At 38.8% G+C, this 16,534-nt stretch overlaps 1 protein-coding gene across 5 annotated transcripts in view; it reads right to left on the bottom strand.

Annotated features, from left to right (window-relative positions):
• Positions 1-16,534, bottom strand: part of Kif1b (kinesin family member 1B) — a 152,021-nt gene that overhangs the window by 22,667 nt on the left and 112,820 nt on the right. For all 5 annotated transcript variants that reach the window (XM_076861327.2, XM_076861325.2, XM_076861324.2 and 2 more), the window contains 10 exons: positions 15,693-15,778; positions 15,229-15,358; positions 14,920-15,082; positions 11,910-12,000; positions 9,652-9,770; positions 8,217-8,272; positions 5,802-5,910; positions 4,913-4,979; positions 3,748-3,832; positions 1,561-1,666 (listed from right to left, as the gene is read on the bottom strand). In XM_076861327.2, the coding sequence (XP_076717442.2) occupies positions 1,561-1,666; positions 3,748-3,832; positions 4,913-4,979; positions 5,802-5,910; positions 8,217-8,272; positions 9,652-9,770; positions 11,910-12,000; positions 14,920-15,082; positions 15,229-15,358; positions 15,693-15,778 (1,012 nt within the window). The remainder of the gene's footprint in view (positions 1-1,560; positions 1,667-3,747; positions 3,833-4,912; positions 4,980-5,801; positions 5,911-8,216; positions 8,273-9,651; positions 9,771-11,909; positions 12,001-14,919; positions 15,083-15,228; positions 15,359-15,692; positions 15,779-16,534) is intronic.

Consider the following 16,534-nt stretch of genomic DNA (forward strand, 5'->3'; position numbering starts at 1 on the left):
CACACGGCTATAATCCAGCTACTTGGGAGGCTAAGGCAGGACTGCCAAGTTTGAGGCCAGCCTTGGAAACTTAGCAAGACTCTGTCTCACAATTTAAAAAATAAAATTTTAAGTGAGGGTGGCTGGGGATGTAGTTCTGTGATGGAATGCTTCTAGGTTCAATCCCCAGTACCAAAGGGGGAATATAAAGAATCTTTCATGTTACTCTAATGCAGGTAAACTCAGCACAACCAGCATTTAAACCAAACACCATCATTCCTTGGTATTTTGCTAAGTATCCTAAGAACATTTAAGATACATTTTTTAAAACTGCAAAGAAAACAGTACTAGTGAATGCCAGCTGAATATTGACTATAAATAATGTCTAGCAGAAGAGAGAAAGCTATGTGTAGTTACTACTGACTTTAGGGAAATGGGATTATTCACAGTTCTGCCCAGGGAGGGTCAATGCACACCCCACTATCTCTCTATCCACTCCCCAGATACATACCTGCTTACACATTCCTTCCTCCCTTTCCACAGTCCCTGCTAGCTAACCTTACATGCAAAAAAGCAAGCAGAAGTTTATTCCTTTTTCCTCTTTGTATGCAAAACTTCTCATTTTCCCCTCCCTCTTCCCAAATAGACACGAACAAGTTTTTCAGTAGATGGAGGTACAGAGAAGCCCTGTAACGAGAAGCATTCTCAGCCCACATTAAACCTACAGCTGCTTGGGCTGAGGTTGTGGCTCAGCAGTAGAGCGCTCGCCTAGCATGTGCAAGGCCCTGGGTTCGATCCTCAGCACCACATAAAAATAAAATAAAGATTATTGTGTCCAACTACAACTAAAAAGTAAATAAAAAATATATATAGCTGCTCCTGCTTCCCAGCCTTTACAAAAGAAAGAGATGGACTCTGAGTCAGCCTTACTCATAACCCCTTTCATGGGTGAGGTAAGAGGAAGCAGCAGGTCTGTCTCTAGTCTACCACACGTGAAGCAACATGAACATGTACTTTAATGCACTGTCATCACTTGGATATAAAAGAAAATTTTAAGAGAAACTAGTTTAAAATTAAAAATAATAAAAATCCACTATTTACAGCAGTCACTCTTGGACACAAGAGTTTATATTAATTTATCAACTTTATGCATAAATGGAAATAAGAAGCAAAAACTGATAACGACTAAGTCTATACTAGCAGCAGCAAAGACTGAATGCAAAAGGCTTTACTATTCCTTGGAGGACAAATTTCCATGCTACTCAGCAGTGAGAAACCTTTCTCCACAGTAACCTTTTCACCAGAAAATGTTTAGGTTTAGCAATAATTGATGGGCACTTTTAAACCCTTGGGTAGTATGCCGAGGTTTTTGGTCTGGTTTTTCTTTACCACTGTGGCAACATCTACTCAAACTCTAAGTTAGGAGTAGAACATCCATTCTCTAAAGGTAAATGATCACACACAATCCAATCACTTTTCTTTCTTTTTTGAGAGCTGGGTAGGCAAAGGAAGAAATAGGGAATTTTGAAGTGAGAAGTAAATCAGTTTCTTCATCTGCATGCATTTCTTAGGATGCCCCACCTGCTAGAGTTGTGGGAAGACTTCAGGTATTTGGCAGAGATGATGTTCAGGGACAGGATAGCATCGATCCCAGCTTCATCCACCTCAGGTTTATTCCTAATCCGGCCTAACAGAAATAATAAAGAAACCAGAAGAAAGGCACATTAAAAACCAGACATTAACATATTAAGCCCAAAACAAACTTTTCATTCTCACAAAGTTAACCCAGTCCTCCTAGGTCGTTTTCACTGTAACTGGTTAAGCGCAGGGTCCTGAAGGCTTCTCCAGTCTGTCTTGTTTCCCCTGTTTTGCACATTTAGTCAGTTGTTGAAACCTTATTCCAGCCCTGAAACCTTATTCTTTGTTCAAATAATTTTTTGTATTGATCTCAGTTTTTACTTCCAATATTGTTGCCCTGCTCACAAAGGCCATCTTCCCCTTCAATTCCACAGAAGATAGGAGCACAGTCTTGAGAGCTGGACAGTTGTGGCTTTGACTCTCACTAGCTGTGAGGCTTAACACTCATCCTGATTCTGAGCCTCAGTTCATGACAGTAACAAATTCTCCCTTATGTGACTATTACTAAGATTAAATAAACTAATATTTTTAAAGCACTCAGAAAAGCACATGGTACCTGATAAACATTACACAAGAGTTTGTCAAACTAAACTATAGAGGTCCTCAGAGAAGCCTGAGGGACCACTGCTTCTGGATCTTCCCCCTTCCTTTCTAATCTAAAAACATCTCTTATGTTTTGTACATTAATATGCCATAATAATATAATTTTGAGGGCCAGAGTTGTGGCTCAGTGGTAGAGCACTCACCTAGCATGTGTAAGGCCCTGGGTTCAACCTTAGCACCACATAAAAATAAATAAAGGTATTGTGTCCAATTACAACTAAAAAAAATATATATTTATTTATTTATTTTTGAATTTATTTTCCAGTTTTCGGTGGACACAACATCTTTATTTTATTTTTATGTGGTGCTGAGGATCAAACCCAGCACCCTGCGCATGCCAGATGAGCGTGTTACCACTTGAGCCACATCCCCAGCCCCCAAAAATAAATATTTAAAAAATAATTTTGAAAAAGCTTAAAAACCACTGCCTCAGATAAGAGAGTATAATCTCCTCCCAAGGTTCTTAATCTGGTTCATGGGGACACAAAAGGTCCATAGATAGAACTCAAGCAGTCCATCACTTAGATGGAGAAAAAATTATATCTTTATTCTCACAAACAATTAATTGAAATTTGACATTTCCTTGAATTATGGAAGGCAATAAACCACATATGAATTAGCAGTACCTGTTGACTCTGTCCCCTGTATTAACCACAGATGTTTCCACATTAAACTGATTTTCATTCATCCATCACCACTGTGGAATTATGGTCATCAGACTAACATTAGATCTTGTGATTTAATGCCTCAACGAAGAATACATTGTAGTGCAAATGTGTTTAATTAATCTTACCAGTTGTATTCCAGTATCATTTAATTTCTTTTGTAATTTATTTTCTAAGGCTTTACCATTGCCAAAAAGGTCCATGGCAACAAAGGTTCTGAACCTCTGCCTTGGACTACCATTCTGAAGCTCTTACTCTGTAGGATGCTTGATTTTTCCACTTTGATCATGGATCTCTAGCCATTTGATGTTAGGCATATGCATGTTAGGCCTCTCTTACTTAAAATGTTTATGTTTAGAAAACAAATTCTCTTGAATCCATTCAGAACCTTTCTCACAAAGTTAACCCAGTCCTCCTAAGTTGTTTTCACTGTTAACTCAATAATGGGAACTGAGAAACTAGAATTTCACTTTCGTGTATAGCCAGAGAATAACTGGAGATCGAACCTAGGACCTGAAGTATGCTAGCGAAGTGCTCTGCCACTGAACTACACTCCTAGCCCTGAAGGGTTTCCAACTCAAGGATTCTATCTTCCTCATATACTGTGTTCTCTATACTGGAGAACACAGAATATTACCAGTGTCCCAAACAGAGAATAATGACATGTCTAAAAAGCCAGGTTTGTGCTGTAGCTATTGTTCAGTGATATAGCACTTGCTAGGCATGTGTGAGGCACTGGGTTCAATTGTCAGCATAACATAAATGAATAAAATAAAATAAATAAAAATAAATAAATATATTTAAAAATAAATAAACAAATAAATAAATAGCCAGGTTCTATTCTTAGCTGATGTATACTTACCTACCACCAGTTCACGGACATCTTTCCAGTGGAGTTCACTCCCCTTCTCATGGATAATGGTCACTGTGATTCTTCGCTGGATACCCTGGGTAATAGGATAGGGTTGTGAGTTAGCTGGGGCAATCTATCATTTCCTCTTATTTGTTGTTTTCTGAATTGTATGGCATAGGAATGGGCAGGAAGGAGAAAGATGGAGAAGTAGGAGAAAATCTCTCCATGTTATTATTCTAAACAAAGTGGGGTGAGCCAGGAACTGAGCAATATTCAGATTCCGATAAGGTTTCAAGAGAGATGCCATGATTGTGTGTCTCAACTATGGGACTCCCTGCTCCATGCCCAAGCAGTTTTGAGCACTGACTGAATTCACTTTTGATTTACCCAAGTGAGATGTAAATTGAAAAATCAGATTTAAGTCTATCACAACTTTCATCCTCTACCCATCATTAGAGATTATGGCTGTGAAAGTACAGGGCTTCTAAGCATTATGGTAAGTATATGAAATCACAAGGAACTGCACAAATAATAGTAAATGAATGAAACAAAATCCTTTTATGAAACAGCTATTCTAAAATATATATAAAAGCAAGGGTATATATAAGCCAAGGCCTTAAAAACACACACACACACACACATGCACACAAAAGAAAAACAATTGTGAGCCCTGGGTTCAATACCCAGCAATCAATAAAAAGAGAGGATAACATTCTTCCTCTCAGCTCCCTATCCCTGAAATAGAGATGAAAAGCTGAGAAAAATAAAAGAGTTCTGAGGGAAAGGAAAGGGAAAATACTGGGAAATGATGCTGACCAAATTTATATTGTGTGCCTGTATGAATATGTAACATGAATATCACTATATTATCACGAAGCATTGATATGGAAAAAAGAACAGAAAGAAAGACAGAAAGAGAGAAAGAGAGAAAGAGAAGGAGAAGGGAAGGGAGGAAGGGAGGGGGGTGTTCTGTTTCTTTTTTTATTATTATTATTTTTTAGTTGTAGTTGGACACAATACCTTTATTTATTTATTTTTATGTGGTGCTGAGGACTGAACCCAGGGCCTTGCATGTGCTAGGCGAGTGCTCTACCGCTGGGCTACAACCCCAGCCCCCTATTTCTTTTTCTAAATTATTTGGTTCGCTCCTAGGTGTTTCCCCCTGTCTTCGTACCTGGTGAAGCAAAAATGTCCCCTGGCAGGGAAGGCCTGCTGTATGGTCAACCACAGCTGGGATATACCTATAAAAATAGAAATGCAAAAGACAGAAGTCAGTACTATCTCATCTACAAGGCCTTCCTTAACCCTCTTAAGACATTCTGACTGTGAAAGCATAGAATTTCCAAACATCATGATAACTATATAAAAATCACAAGGGAGCTTCACAAATGATAGTGATTGAAAAAATAAAACTCTTTTTTGAAATAGCTATTCTAAAATATATACAAAAGCAAGCATATATATATAAACTAAGATCTGAGGAAGAAACATCAAAATAATAATTGAAGAAAATAATACTTTTTTGAAATAGCTATTCTAAAATATATATAAAGCAAAGCTATGTTTAAGCACTGTAGCCCCAGTGATCTTTGTTTTTCAAAACTCTGATCTCTTCTCTCTCTCACCTATGTTGGCATTTAATCACAAAACCATTGGCCTTTACAACCCTTTCCACATGTCTATGGTGTCTCATCATCTTTACTAGACTGAAATACTCAAAGGACAGTAACATTTTTTGGTCTCACCTCTGGCCCTCACATAAGAGTCCAGTAAATACTGTATAAATGCAAAGCAATTGAAAGAGATAATTTCAGGTTCTAGATCTTTTTTTTTTTTTTTTTTTTTTTTAAGATCCAAAAAGCAACTAACTGGTAGAAACCATCACTGTAACTATATCTTCCTTACAGTGCATTAATGATCTGTCCCCTGATAATCAAATTCTTCAAAGTGACATCACTGCTGACAACCACATACAGGATCTCTTCAAATAGGAGAGTCAAATATTATATTTCCTAATTTTGAAACACTTTGCTCTATATTAAAATTTAGAAAGTTGGACTTACTCTCCTGTAGGTTCCAGTTCACTGATCTCAAACCAAACTAGGAGGTCATACTTGCTCATGCTTTGGCCAAGGCTGGTTTTGCTCATGGTGTTTAATTTGGTGGCTGGAACTTTAAAAAAAAATTTTTTAGAAAATATCAAATCTGGTCCAAAAGCAAAAGCTTAAGCTTCTCTAATGTTAGCATTCAAGGACACACTTAGGAAAAGCAGCAGGTCAGAAGACAGATTTCAAAGATGACCCAATATTAACCATGTTAGTACCTCTAATTAAGAGAACAAGAAAAATGGAGAGAATCTTTTTCCTTCTTAATAGACTGTCCTCAAAGATAAGAAAACAGATTTATGCAAAATAAATGTGCTCACAAAATCACTAAAAACCCTTCAATTCTAGAATCTTATTTTGTGGCATGGTATCACTGTAGAATGGCATAGAGACAGTGCTTAAAAAGGATGTAGGGGGGAACTTCCCACATCATAAGGCTCCATGGAAGCTGGAGAGGTGAAGTGAAGATCTATCCTTCAACCCATAGCTTGCAGATCTTCCTGCACCCAAGGGTCATCAAGGATCTTAAGGAAGGCAAAACCTAGGCCATGTCCCCAATAATCTACATCAGTCTATGGACTTCCTCCTTAGAACTCCAACATGCAGACAAATCTGGAAACCAGTGGTCTAATTTGTAAATACAGGAATCTCTAAATGACCTGTTACATGTTTCCTTCAGATTTAAATTCCAGGTTCCTAATGGTTTTGATGCTGTGCAACTCTTAATTAAGTTGCTTAACCTCTGTCTCCTTGATGTATAAAAAGCACATAATAATATTTAGTCTGCTACCATGAAAAGGTATCATAAAGCCCCACTAACATAATAGATAGGAAGAGCTTTATGAATCATATGTGCATCCTACCAGGTGTATTCACCCCAGATGAATTTCACATGCACTGGTGATGTTGGTGAGGAAGAAAATAGGATTATGGTTCTGGCAGTCATCTGAGGGTCAGAAAGAACAACCACAAGTATTTAAAAAAGCAAACAAAGAGTAGGGGTACAGCTCCGTGGTAGAGCACTTGCTTAGCATGTGCAAAGCCCTGGGTTCCAACCCTAACCTCAGGACTGGAAACACAATAAAATAAAACAAAACCAACTATTAGTAAAAATCTTTAAAATTAAAACTACTACTTCAAAGAATCCAAAGAAAAAGTATCAGGAGTGCCTCACCCCTAGGGTGATGTGAAAGAAGCACAGGCAGCAAAGGTGCTTCCTAAAAGTTCTCTGAAAGAAACACGGTGTGATCTTGACAATATGGTGAACTCTACTTTCAGCTCAAGGAGCAAAAAAACATGGATGTTTTCATACACGGCGAGCCAGGCTTCAGGACAAGCCCTTGAGTTGGTTCTACATCTAAGACAGCTAATTTAGCTACTAACCATCTCGTTTGGGTACCCTCTCGCTCTGGCAGCTGGGAACTGGCAGAAAAAGAAAAGGCGGCACTGGGTCAGCCTCGTTCTGGAAGGTGGCAACAGCAGAGGAGGCAAGCACACTGGCGTGCTCAGAAAACATGTCCAATACATGCACATTCACATAGCCAGACACGAGAAACCGAATCAGCTCAATCTTTCTCTCATGGTCTGAAGGCCGATGAAGATGAGAAGTATAGCGGGTGGAGAATGAGAACAGGGTGGGATGGGAATTTGACAAGTGGCAATAAGGAAAAAGGACAAAAATAAAGAAAAATCAAACAATATAAATGAGGAGGAACAAGTTCTGGTATTGTACTGCACAGTAGGGTGATTATAGTTAACAATAATGTATTGCATATTTCAAAATAACTGGAGAGAACTCATAAGTATGTACTTATTATGTAATCAATCAAGAATAAAATAAAACAAAAAAACCAAGATAAATGAACATGCAGAATAAGTTTAATATGCAAAGAAATATCCAGTGACTGACAGTTTGGGAGAGTTACAAATAAAGCAGAGATATTTAGGAAGAGAGAGATTATAAAAATCTGCAGTAAAACCAGAGAACTGGCAAATACAGAGATATATTGCTTTTTTGCTTCTTTTTTTCCTCCCCCAGTACTATGAACTGAACCCAGGGGCACTCTACCATTGAACTAAATCCCCAGCCTTTTTTATTTTAAGACAGAGTCTTGTAAAGTTGTTGAGGCTGGCCTTAAACTTTCCATCCTTCTGCCTCAGCCTCCCAAAGAGTTGAGATTACAGGTGTACATCCCCACACCCAGCTTACTTGTAGATCAGGAACCAAAAATTTTAGCTCTGGTAGATGCGTACAAGAGAAGCAGGAATATATAAGGATGCACAGAAAAGGAGGGATGTGATTGGCTTCTGAAATCATTTAGAATAAGGATGTGTTCACACAGAGAATATCAGGCAAAGAATACAGATGCTCACCTGGCCTGGAGAGTGGCATGGGTGGAGGGAAGAATCGTCGAGAGGGCTGGGGTGGACTGTAAAGACAGAAATACAAACTAATTCAGGACCAAAAAGAATCAGATGTTCATTTTAATGGCATGCTTAAATTCCCTTTAAGAAAATGAATTTTCTACATTTTCAACTCTGGCATATCATATACCACATATAATCCCACACAGTGAACAGACTAATGAATTTTTTAAAAAGCCCTCTATAAATCACAGTTTCTAAATGAGATAAAAAAAAATTCACCCGTTAACACTGACATTGATACTATCAAAAAAGCCCCTCTAGAGCTGGGCTGTGACTCAGAAGTAGAGTGCTCGCCTAGCATGCATGAGGCACTGGGTTGGCTCCTCAGCACCACATAAAAATAAAATAAAGATATTGTGTTCACCCACAACTAAAAAATAAATATTAAAAAAAAAAGCCCCTCTAGTTGCTCTTCTCATCAATCTGTTTTTTGGTACTTGGGATTGAACCCAGGGGTACTGAACCGCTGAGCCACATCTCCAGCCTTTTTCATATTTTTTATTTAGAGACAGGGTCCCGCTAAACTGCTTAGGTCCTTGCTAACTTGCTGAGGCTGTCTTTGAACTTGTGATCTGCCTATCTCAGCCTCTGGAGCTGCTGGGTTATAGGTGTATGACACTGTGCCCGGCTTCTTATCAGTCTTGACTCCACTTAAAAAAGTTTCTGCTTTATGAATTTGAGGGTTGTTAGAACAATTATATACAACTTCCATGTTATAATCCTAAGACACCCAACTTTTTACCATATTTGTTATGGTTTGGATATGAGGTGTCCCCTGAAAGCCACTGCTAATGCAGGAATGTTCAGAGGTAAAATGATTGGATTATGAACTGTGACCTCATTAGTCAATCCTAGTTTGAAGGATTGACTAGGTGGTAACTGTAGACAGGTGGGCATGGCTAGAGGAGGTAGGGCATGCTGTGGAAGGGTTCATCTCTGCATCCCCTTCCTGCTTTTCTGTTTCTTTGCTTCCTGACCTTGCATCATGAGCTAAGCAGCTTTTCTCTGCTTCCATGATGTGCTGCCTCACCTTGGGCCCAGAGCTATGGAGTGAGCCCAAATAAAACTTTTCCTCCTGTAAGTTGTTCTAGTCAGGTATTTTGGTCACAGTGACACAAAAGCTGACTAAAACACTATTCAAAGTCTCTTCCTACAAAAGGATGGCATTCAAAGTCATCTGGGAGCAACATTCAATTTGCTCTAACGTTAGTGATTAGGGAGCTAGAAAAAGGTAGTGAGATTTCTAAAAAGGAAACATAAGGTAATACATAAAACTATTATTTACTCATCTTCAACCCTCAAAAGATTTCTTCCTTTCCTGCAACTGAGGAATAATCATCAAAACAGTAACAACAAAAGTCTTTGCTCATCTGGTCCAAACCTGTTAAGATCCTGTCCTTGCAGATGAAGTGGGTGCTGCTGATAATGCCCAAAAACTTCAAATACAATCGGCTTGGTTTTGATGTAGTCCACAAATGATTCAGTGACCTCCACTGCAATCTAATAAGGAATAAAGCCATACAAGATTAGGGAGAGATTTATCATGAGAAAAATACACATTTGCACTTCAGGGAGGGCTTTAGTACTATTAGGCTCCCAGCATGTGTTGGGTGTTTTGCTCTACAGGCCACCTCCACCAAAAGTCAGGGGCTCCCTCTTCTTTTCATTCTAAGGTAACTTTAACAAGCTCCAGATGTTCAAGACCGTCTACAATGTCCCCCAACTGATGACCCTGTTGTCCTTCACACACTTATGTTTCAGCTCAAACTCACCTGGGGCTCCTTCTACCTGCTTTCTCCTCTCTTGTGCCTGAGGGCTGGCCCAGGCGGCGCACCGCCAGGAAGGCCCTTCCCATATCTCCACACATCTTAGTCATTCTATACTTCAAGGCCCCATTCAAACAGTAATATCAATAAGAAAAACACATACTGACTGCAGACTATGAGCAAGGCAAATCTGACATTACTTCTTATTTATAATACATCCATCATGAAGCTCCTACCTCTCTCCTCCATTTAACTATGCTCCCCAACAAAGTTAACATATCTTTGCACACAGAAGAAACATTTTCTTTCTCCACTCTCACTTCATTTAATAAATGTTTTTCTCACATATCTTCATGTTCTACTACTGCATTTTATCTAGTCTCTCATAATTGTAAGCTCCTTGGGGGGCATCTATATGACTCATCTGCATTCCCCAAACATATCAAGCACAATTCTATGCATAGCAGGCAATCAATATTTATCACAGAAATGTGTTTTCAAATGTATAAATATAAATATAAAATAGTATATTTCGGGCTGGGGATGTGGCTCAAGTGGTAGCATGCTCATCTGGCATGTGTGAGGCACTGGGTTCAATCCTCAGCACCACATAAAAATAAAATAAAGATGTCGTGTCCACCTAAAGCTAAAAAAAAAAATATTTAAAAAATAAAAATAGGGGCTGGGGATGTGGCTCAAGTGGTAGGACGCTCGCCTGGCATGCATGCGGCCCGGGTTCGATCCTCAGCACCACATGCAAAACAAAGATGTTGTGTCCGCCGAAAACTAAAAAATAAATATTAAAAAAAAAATTCATTCTCTCTCTCTCTCTCTCCTCTTTTAAAAAAAATAAAAAAAATTAAAAAAAAATTGTATTTTGAGCTAGGTGCAGTAGCACATGTCTATAATCCCAGCAACTCAGGAGGCTGATGCAGAACGATGGAAGGTTCCAGGCCAGCCTAGGCTACTTAGTGAGATTTTTGTCTCAAAATTTAAAAAAGGGGCTGTGTGTGTAGCTCATGGTAGAGTACTGTTGGGTTTAATCCCAGAGCATTGCATGTGCATGGGTGTGTGCATACGCACATATACACACAAGGATATTTGGTGTTCACTTGTTCTTCCCCTGGAGTTGTCTTCCTCTCTTCCTTTATAGAGTGAACATGGTTAACAAGAAAAGGCAAGGAAGCATCCTGTAGTAGTGAAAATCCTGAAGACTAGAGCCACATTCTGTGGTGTGTGGTGTGTGTGTGTGTTTTCTGGGAATTGAACTCAGGGGTGCTCTACAACTGAGCTACATCCCTAACCCTTTTTATTTTCAGACAGGGTCTTGCTCTCTAAGTTCTCCAGGCTTGCCTTGAACTTGTGACCTCTTACTCCATCTGTGAAGAAGGCTGTTAAGGGGCCCTAGTGAGTTAATTACAACATCCGATAAAATGGAAACAGACAGAATCTTAATTTAACCACAGAACATATTTAATTTCTTCTACATTATTTGCAACCAAATAATATAAATATACATGGGTTTTAAGCACAATGTATTAACTTTAATAAAACTGATATTAAACAGGCTTATTTTTATAGGACAGAAATTTAAAACAACTCGGACATTCAAACTGATAGAAGATCTCATTGGTAGACCAGCTCTCACACCACCATTGTAATGCAGACAAGAGGCTGGCAGCTCCCTCCCTGAGGACTGCCTCACCACTTTGGCCACTCCCTCTATTGTCCATTCTCTCATCTAAGTGCAAGACTAGCAGGGCCAGCAGCAGTGCTTCCAATTATCGCTGCACATGGGCATCCTTCCTCAGCCAGTAAAGCCAAGGCACCCCAAACCCAGGATATGCTTGGCAAAAATGTCCAGATCACTCACATTCTGCACATGATAAAAGCCCAGGGGACTTCCTCTGCCATTATTTTTGAGGGGTTCGGTGGAGAATGCTTCATCATGGCGATGCAAGAAGCTTAATAAAAAGATAAAACAAGCAAATATTGTATTAAACAGTTTCATTAGGATTTCTGTTTTAAAAGCCCAACTTGAATCTGATGGTAAGAGCCATCCTACTTAAGTAGATTCTTTAACTGAGCAAAAATTATTCCCTTATCAACATCATCTTCTGGGCTGGGGATGGAGCTCAGTGATACAACATTTGCCCATCATGTGCCAGCCTCTGGGTTTGATCTCCAGCACCAGAAAACAAACAATAATTTCCAATATCACACAAATAACATTTTATATTTTATTTGAAAAAATGAATGAAAAATTAACTGACCAAGATAATTGACCCACTTAACTGGATGTATACTCAAGAATGCATTAGAGAATGCAAAGTGAGTTCAACAAACTCCTGTTCCCTTGTTGAAGTTTTTATTGAAAATAAAAATGACGGGATCATTTTGTGTAGCAAAAATTGGCAGACTTGAGTTTCTATAAGGTAATATGAAAGTCTGTACATGGTGTAGCTGCCTGGGAGTCTCTAACACTCAGATAAGAGTAAATTCCAATGTCACCTCTTCCAGAGGTCTTTTCTGATTTACCCTGACAGTGTTTTGTTCTGTTTTTCCTTAACAACCTGATTTCACTATTTGTAATAATGTCTTTTTATATGCCTATTTTCCCAAAAGGCAGCAAATAGGGCTTAACACAAAGAAAAATACTCCAAAAATACTTGCTGAATCAACGGACTATGTTTATTTATCTTCAAAATAATAAGATTTTATTGTTAGTTTCCCTATTATTAGTCTGAAATTAAAAATAGAGAATTAAAGAATCCCTATCACAGATTTATTGCCACATAGAACTATCCATCAGAAGGACCCTCAGGCTGGGACAGTGTGTTCAGCATGTGTGAGGTCCTGGGTTTAATCTCCAACATGTGTGTGTGTGTGCACTCCCTGACCCCATTCAGAAAATAAAAAGGGAAGGGGGAAGGAAATACTTTGAATTAGGGGACAGAGAGACCAGTAGGATGAACTCCTTATCTTCCAAATTAGTTCATAGTCTGTGAGAAGCAATGTGCTCTTGACAATTGCTCCAAATCACTGATGCCATGCTTTCCTAGTACTCCATGCATCCTTATATTTTCTTTCTTCTCATTACTCCTCTCTCTCTCTCTCCTTCTTTTCTTACCATCCCCTCCATTTTTTTCTTCTCCTGATTGTAGATTATACCTGCCAGAGGCCCTCTGTAGGCATTAGTGGATCTGATCTGCTGTCGTGGGTGCTGCAGATATCCTGGGTCCCAGTGCTGAGTCAGGACCTCATGCCACTGCTGCAGAGCTGCACCTTCCCTACTCAGACCAGTAGAGAGATGAGGAAAGCCTAGAAAAACTGAGTCTTCTCAGACCACTGGTCCACATGCTCTCAACTTCTGAGCTAATATAGGTGGAGGTGCTGCTCTTTGGGGTTTGAGGACAAAGAGCAACATATTCCTACATTCCTATTGTCATTTCAGACATCAGTTAACCAAACAGATCTGTTTCATAAGATGTATCACTTTTTCTTATTAAAATAATAGTGAAAGTTGCCCAAATCAGATTCATCTTAGCCATGTCCATCCTACCCTAAATTTGAGGCTCTTAGTGAAAAAACACAAAATAACTGAAATCAACTGGCTGGATAGTATTTCAATAACACTCATGAGTTTCAGCAAATGATACTGGTGGCTTACTATGTAGTGATCACATTTAATTCAAGCATTGGCTGAAACACACAAGCTTGGAGCATCCAAGCTCCATCATCAGGATGCCCAGGAAAGCTGGGGCACATATTGAGTGGCAAGGGACAACAGAACTCTAAAGCAGTCTTTGGGTAATACCAGCGGCAAACTGTGGGCTTATACAGCAGCCCATATTGAAAAATATATTGATGTTAAGAGGAATAAAAACTTTAGATTCACAAAGTGTTTTCCTGGGAGGTCTTGAGAAGAAAGCACCTATAGGCTAGGGTTCCGGAAAGTCACAGGATAGAAAAAGATTCTGAGTAAATGAGAAATGAAACCACAATCTTCTCTCCACACTGGCTTTTCTCAGTTGATGCAATAATAGTTTACTCCTCTTTAGAGATAATTCACTAATTTAATCCTTATTTATTAAGAATACATTTCATGGGCTGGGGTTGTGGCTGAGTTGTAGAACGCTTGCCTAGCACAGGTGAGGTACTGGATTAGATTCTCAGCACCACATAAAAATAAATAAATAAAAATAAATAGGGGCTGAGGTTGTGGCTCAGCGGTAGAGCACTCACCTAGCACATGCAAGGCCCTGGGTTCAAACCTCAGCACCAAATAAAAATAAATAAAATGAAGATATTGTGTCCAACTACAACTAAAAAAATAAATATTTAAATAAATAAATAAAAATGAATATTTAAATAAATAAATAAAGGTTAAATTCTTTAAAAAAAAAGCAGAAGAAGACAGACATTTCAACATGAAGAACATTAAAAACGGCTGGGGCTGTAGCTCAGTGGTAGAGTGTTTACCTATCATGCATGAGGCACTGGGTTCGATCCTCAGCACCACATTAAAATAAGTAAATAAAATCAAGGCATTCTGTTCATCTAAAACTACCAAAAAAAAAATTAAAAAAAAGAAAAAAAGAACTCTAAAACCACTAAGTACGCTTATCTGGATCAGACTCTACATTCTTGGTACAGGAGGACAGTTTACAACAGAATGGTCCAGGAGGATACATGGCTCACTTCTCCCCATGAGGAACCAGTGAAGGTTTCTGATTCCCACTCTCATTATGAGTGAACAAAGTGTTTTCCTTTGGAGACAGTTTCTCAAGAGTACTAATATCTCCACAAGTGTAAAGCTCTCTACTAGAGGATATCTTCTCACTTAACAGCTGGCTAAATAGGCAGAACAAAGGGTGGCTTACTTGAACTGACAGAAGATATCTGCATACTCTGGAAGGATCCCACTGGCCTGCAACACTGTTACTCGGAAAGTGAAGGCACTGCCCAGTTTCAGATGATTGCCAATCTCTTCTGAAAACCCTTCCATAACCATCTTTCCATCCAGCAAAGTGCTTGATTTCAAATCTAAAGAAGGTCAAGGGAACACACACATGGGTCAAATAATGTGAAGAAGAGCGAGTTCTTTCCATTACTAGTTGATGAAAGCAACTATGTCCCATATTTTTCCCTCATAGACAATGTCCCAATCATAGTAAACTCTGTCTACGCACCCAAGTCATTCGTTCGACTGATTTCTTCTGGAGGAGGGATGACCTCAGAACTCTGACCCTGTCCTTCCACAATCCTCAGCTCCTCCAAGGATAGACCAGAACGAGTCATTGCAACTGAAGAAAAGTCACTCTAAAAGCAAGGCAGCAGGGGATGGGGGTGAGTGTATATGAGAACATAGAAAAAACACATTTTCCTATCTTATATCTATATACCCAACAAATAATGACTGGAAAACTATATGGATTAAGAACTAAGAAAAGGCAATACTACAGTAATACAAACGCTGGGTCTCTGCAGTTGTTTGACATAGACCATATACTACTGAGCAACTCAGGGGTAATCAGCCTCCTATACTTTTAGTTCTAGGCAGGAAAACTGGTCTCCAATGCGGGGCATTTTCCTGATAAAATCATCTACTTCCTCTCTTCCCTCAAGGTGTTTCTTCTTACCAAAGGTTTCTCACCTGATTAAAGTACTCGTTATCAAAAGATATTTTAGCTGTTCCAGATTGTCGAATTCCAGAGCCATAATCGGGAGCTTCTTCATCCGCTAAGTGGAAAAACATCAGCAAGGATCAAATGAGACAATACATAGGGAGAGGAGATGTAACTCCTACTGGATTATAAAACAAACAAGACAGTCTTTTTGCATAAGGACAAATGACTCTAAAATAATAAAATGACACTGGCTGTTTCCAACTTGACTCATGTAGATTTACCACACTTAGCTCAAGTGAGACTACTTAGTAAAGAATCAGTTTTATCACTGAGATGGTTTAAATATCACACTTAGAAATACTAACCCTTTCCCAGGTTGGCAAGATTGTGTAAAATAACACAAAACAAATATTTGAAAATATTATACTGCACTTGTGGAGGAGACCTCTACAAACTCAATATTGGTGATTGTGTGATAGGTTTCCATGGGAAAAAGACTGAAGTGACAGTCACTAAGGCAAAGCATTTGGCAGTTAAGGCAGAAAAATTCAGGAAAGGGCCACATTCTTTCCTCAGAATGTCAGCTGGATTATGGAAAAGTGAAAAGTGGTCCATGTGCTGCAAAATAGCAGCCAAAGAAATGTCTACTAGAGGTATCCTGAAAGAAAATTTAGGTAAGAAAAAGTTTTAAAAATCTTTCATCACTTCTGAACCAGTTAAGATACATTATTTAAAATGTCAATAACTTAAAAGTCATTCCAAGAGCTTATCTTCAAGTTAAAGGAAATCTTTTTACGCCAATATTCCAAAGTAGTAGTAGACCAGACAAAACAAAATCTATTTTTTTATATTTATTTTTCAGTTGTAG

The sequence above is a fragment of the Callospermophilus lateralis genome, chromosome 7 (assembly GCF_048772815.1).
Source record: "Callospermophilus lateralis isolate mCalLat2 chromosome 7, mCalLat2.hap1, whole genome shotgun sequence".
Lineage (NCBI taxonomy): Eukaryota > Metazoa > Chordata > Mammalia > Rodentia > Sciuridae > Callospermophilus > Callospermophilus lateralis.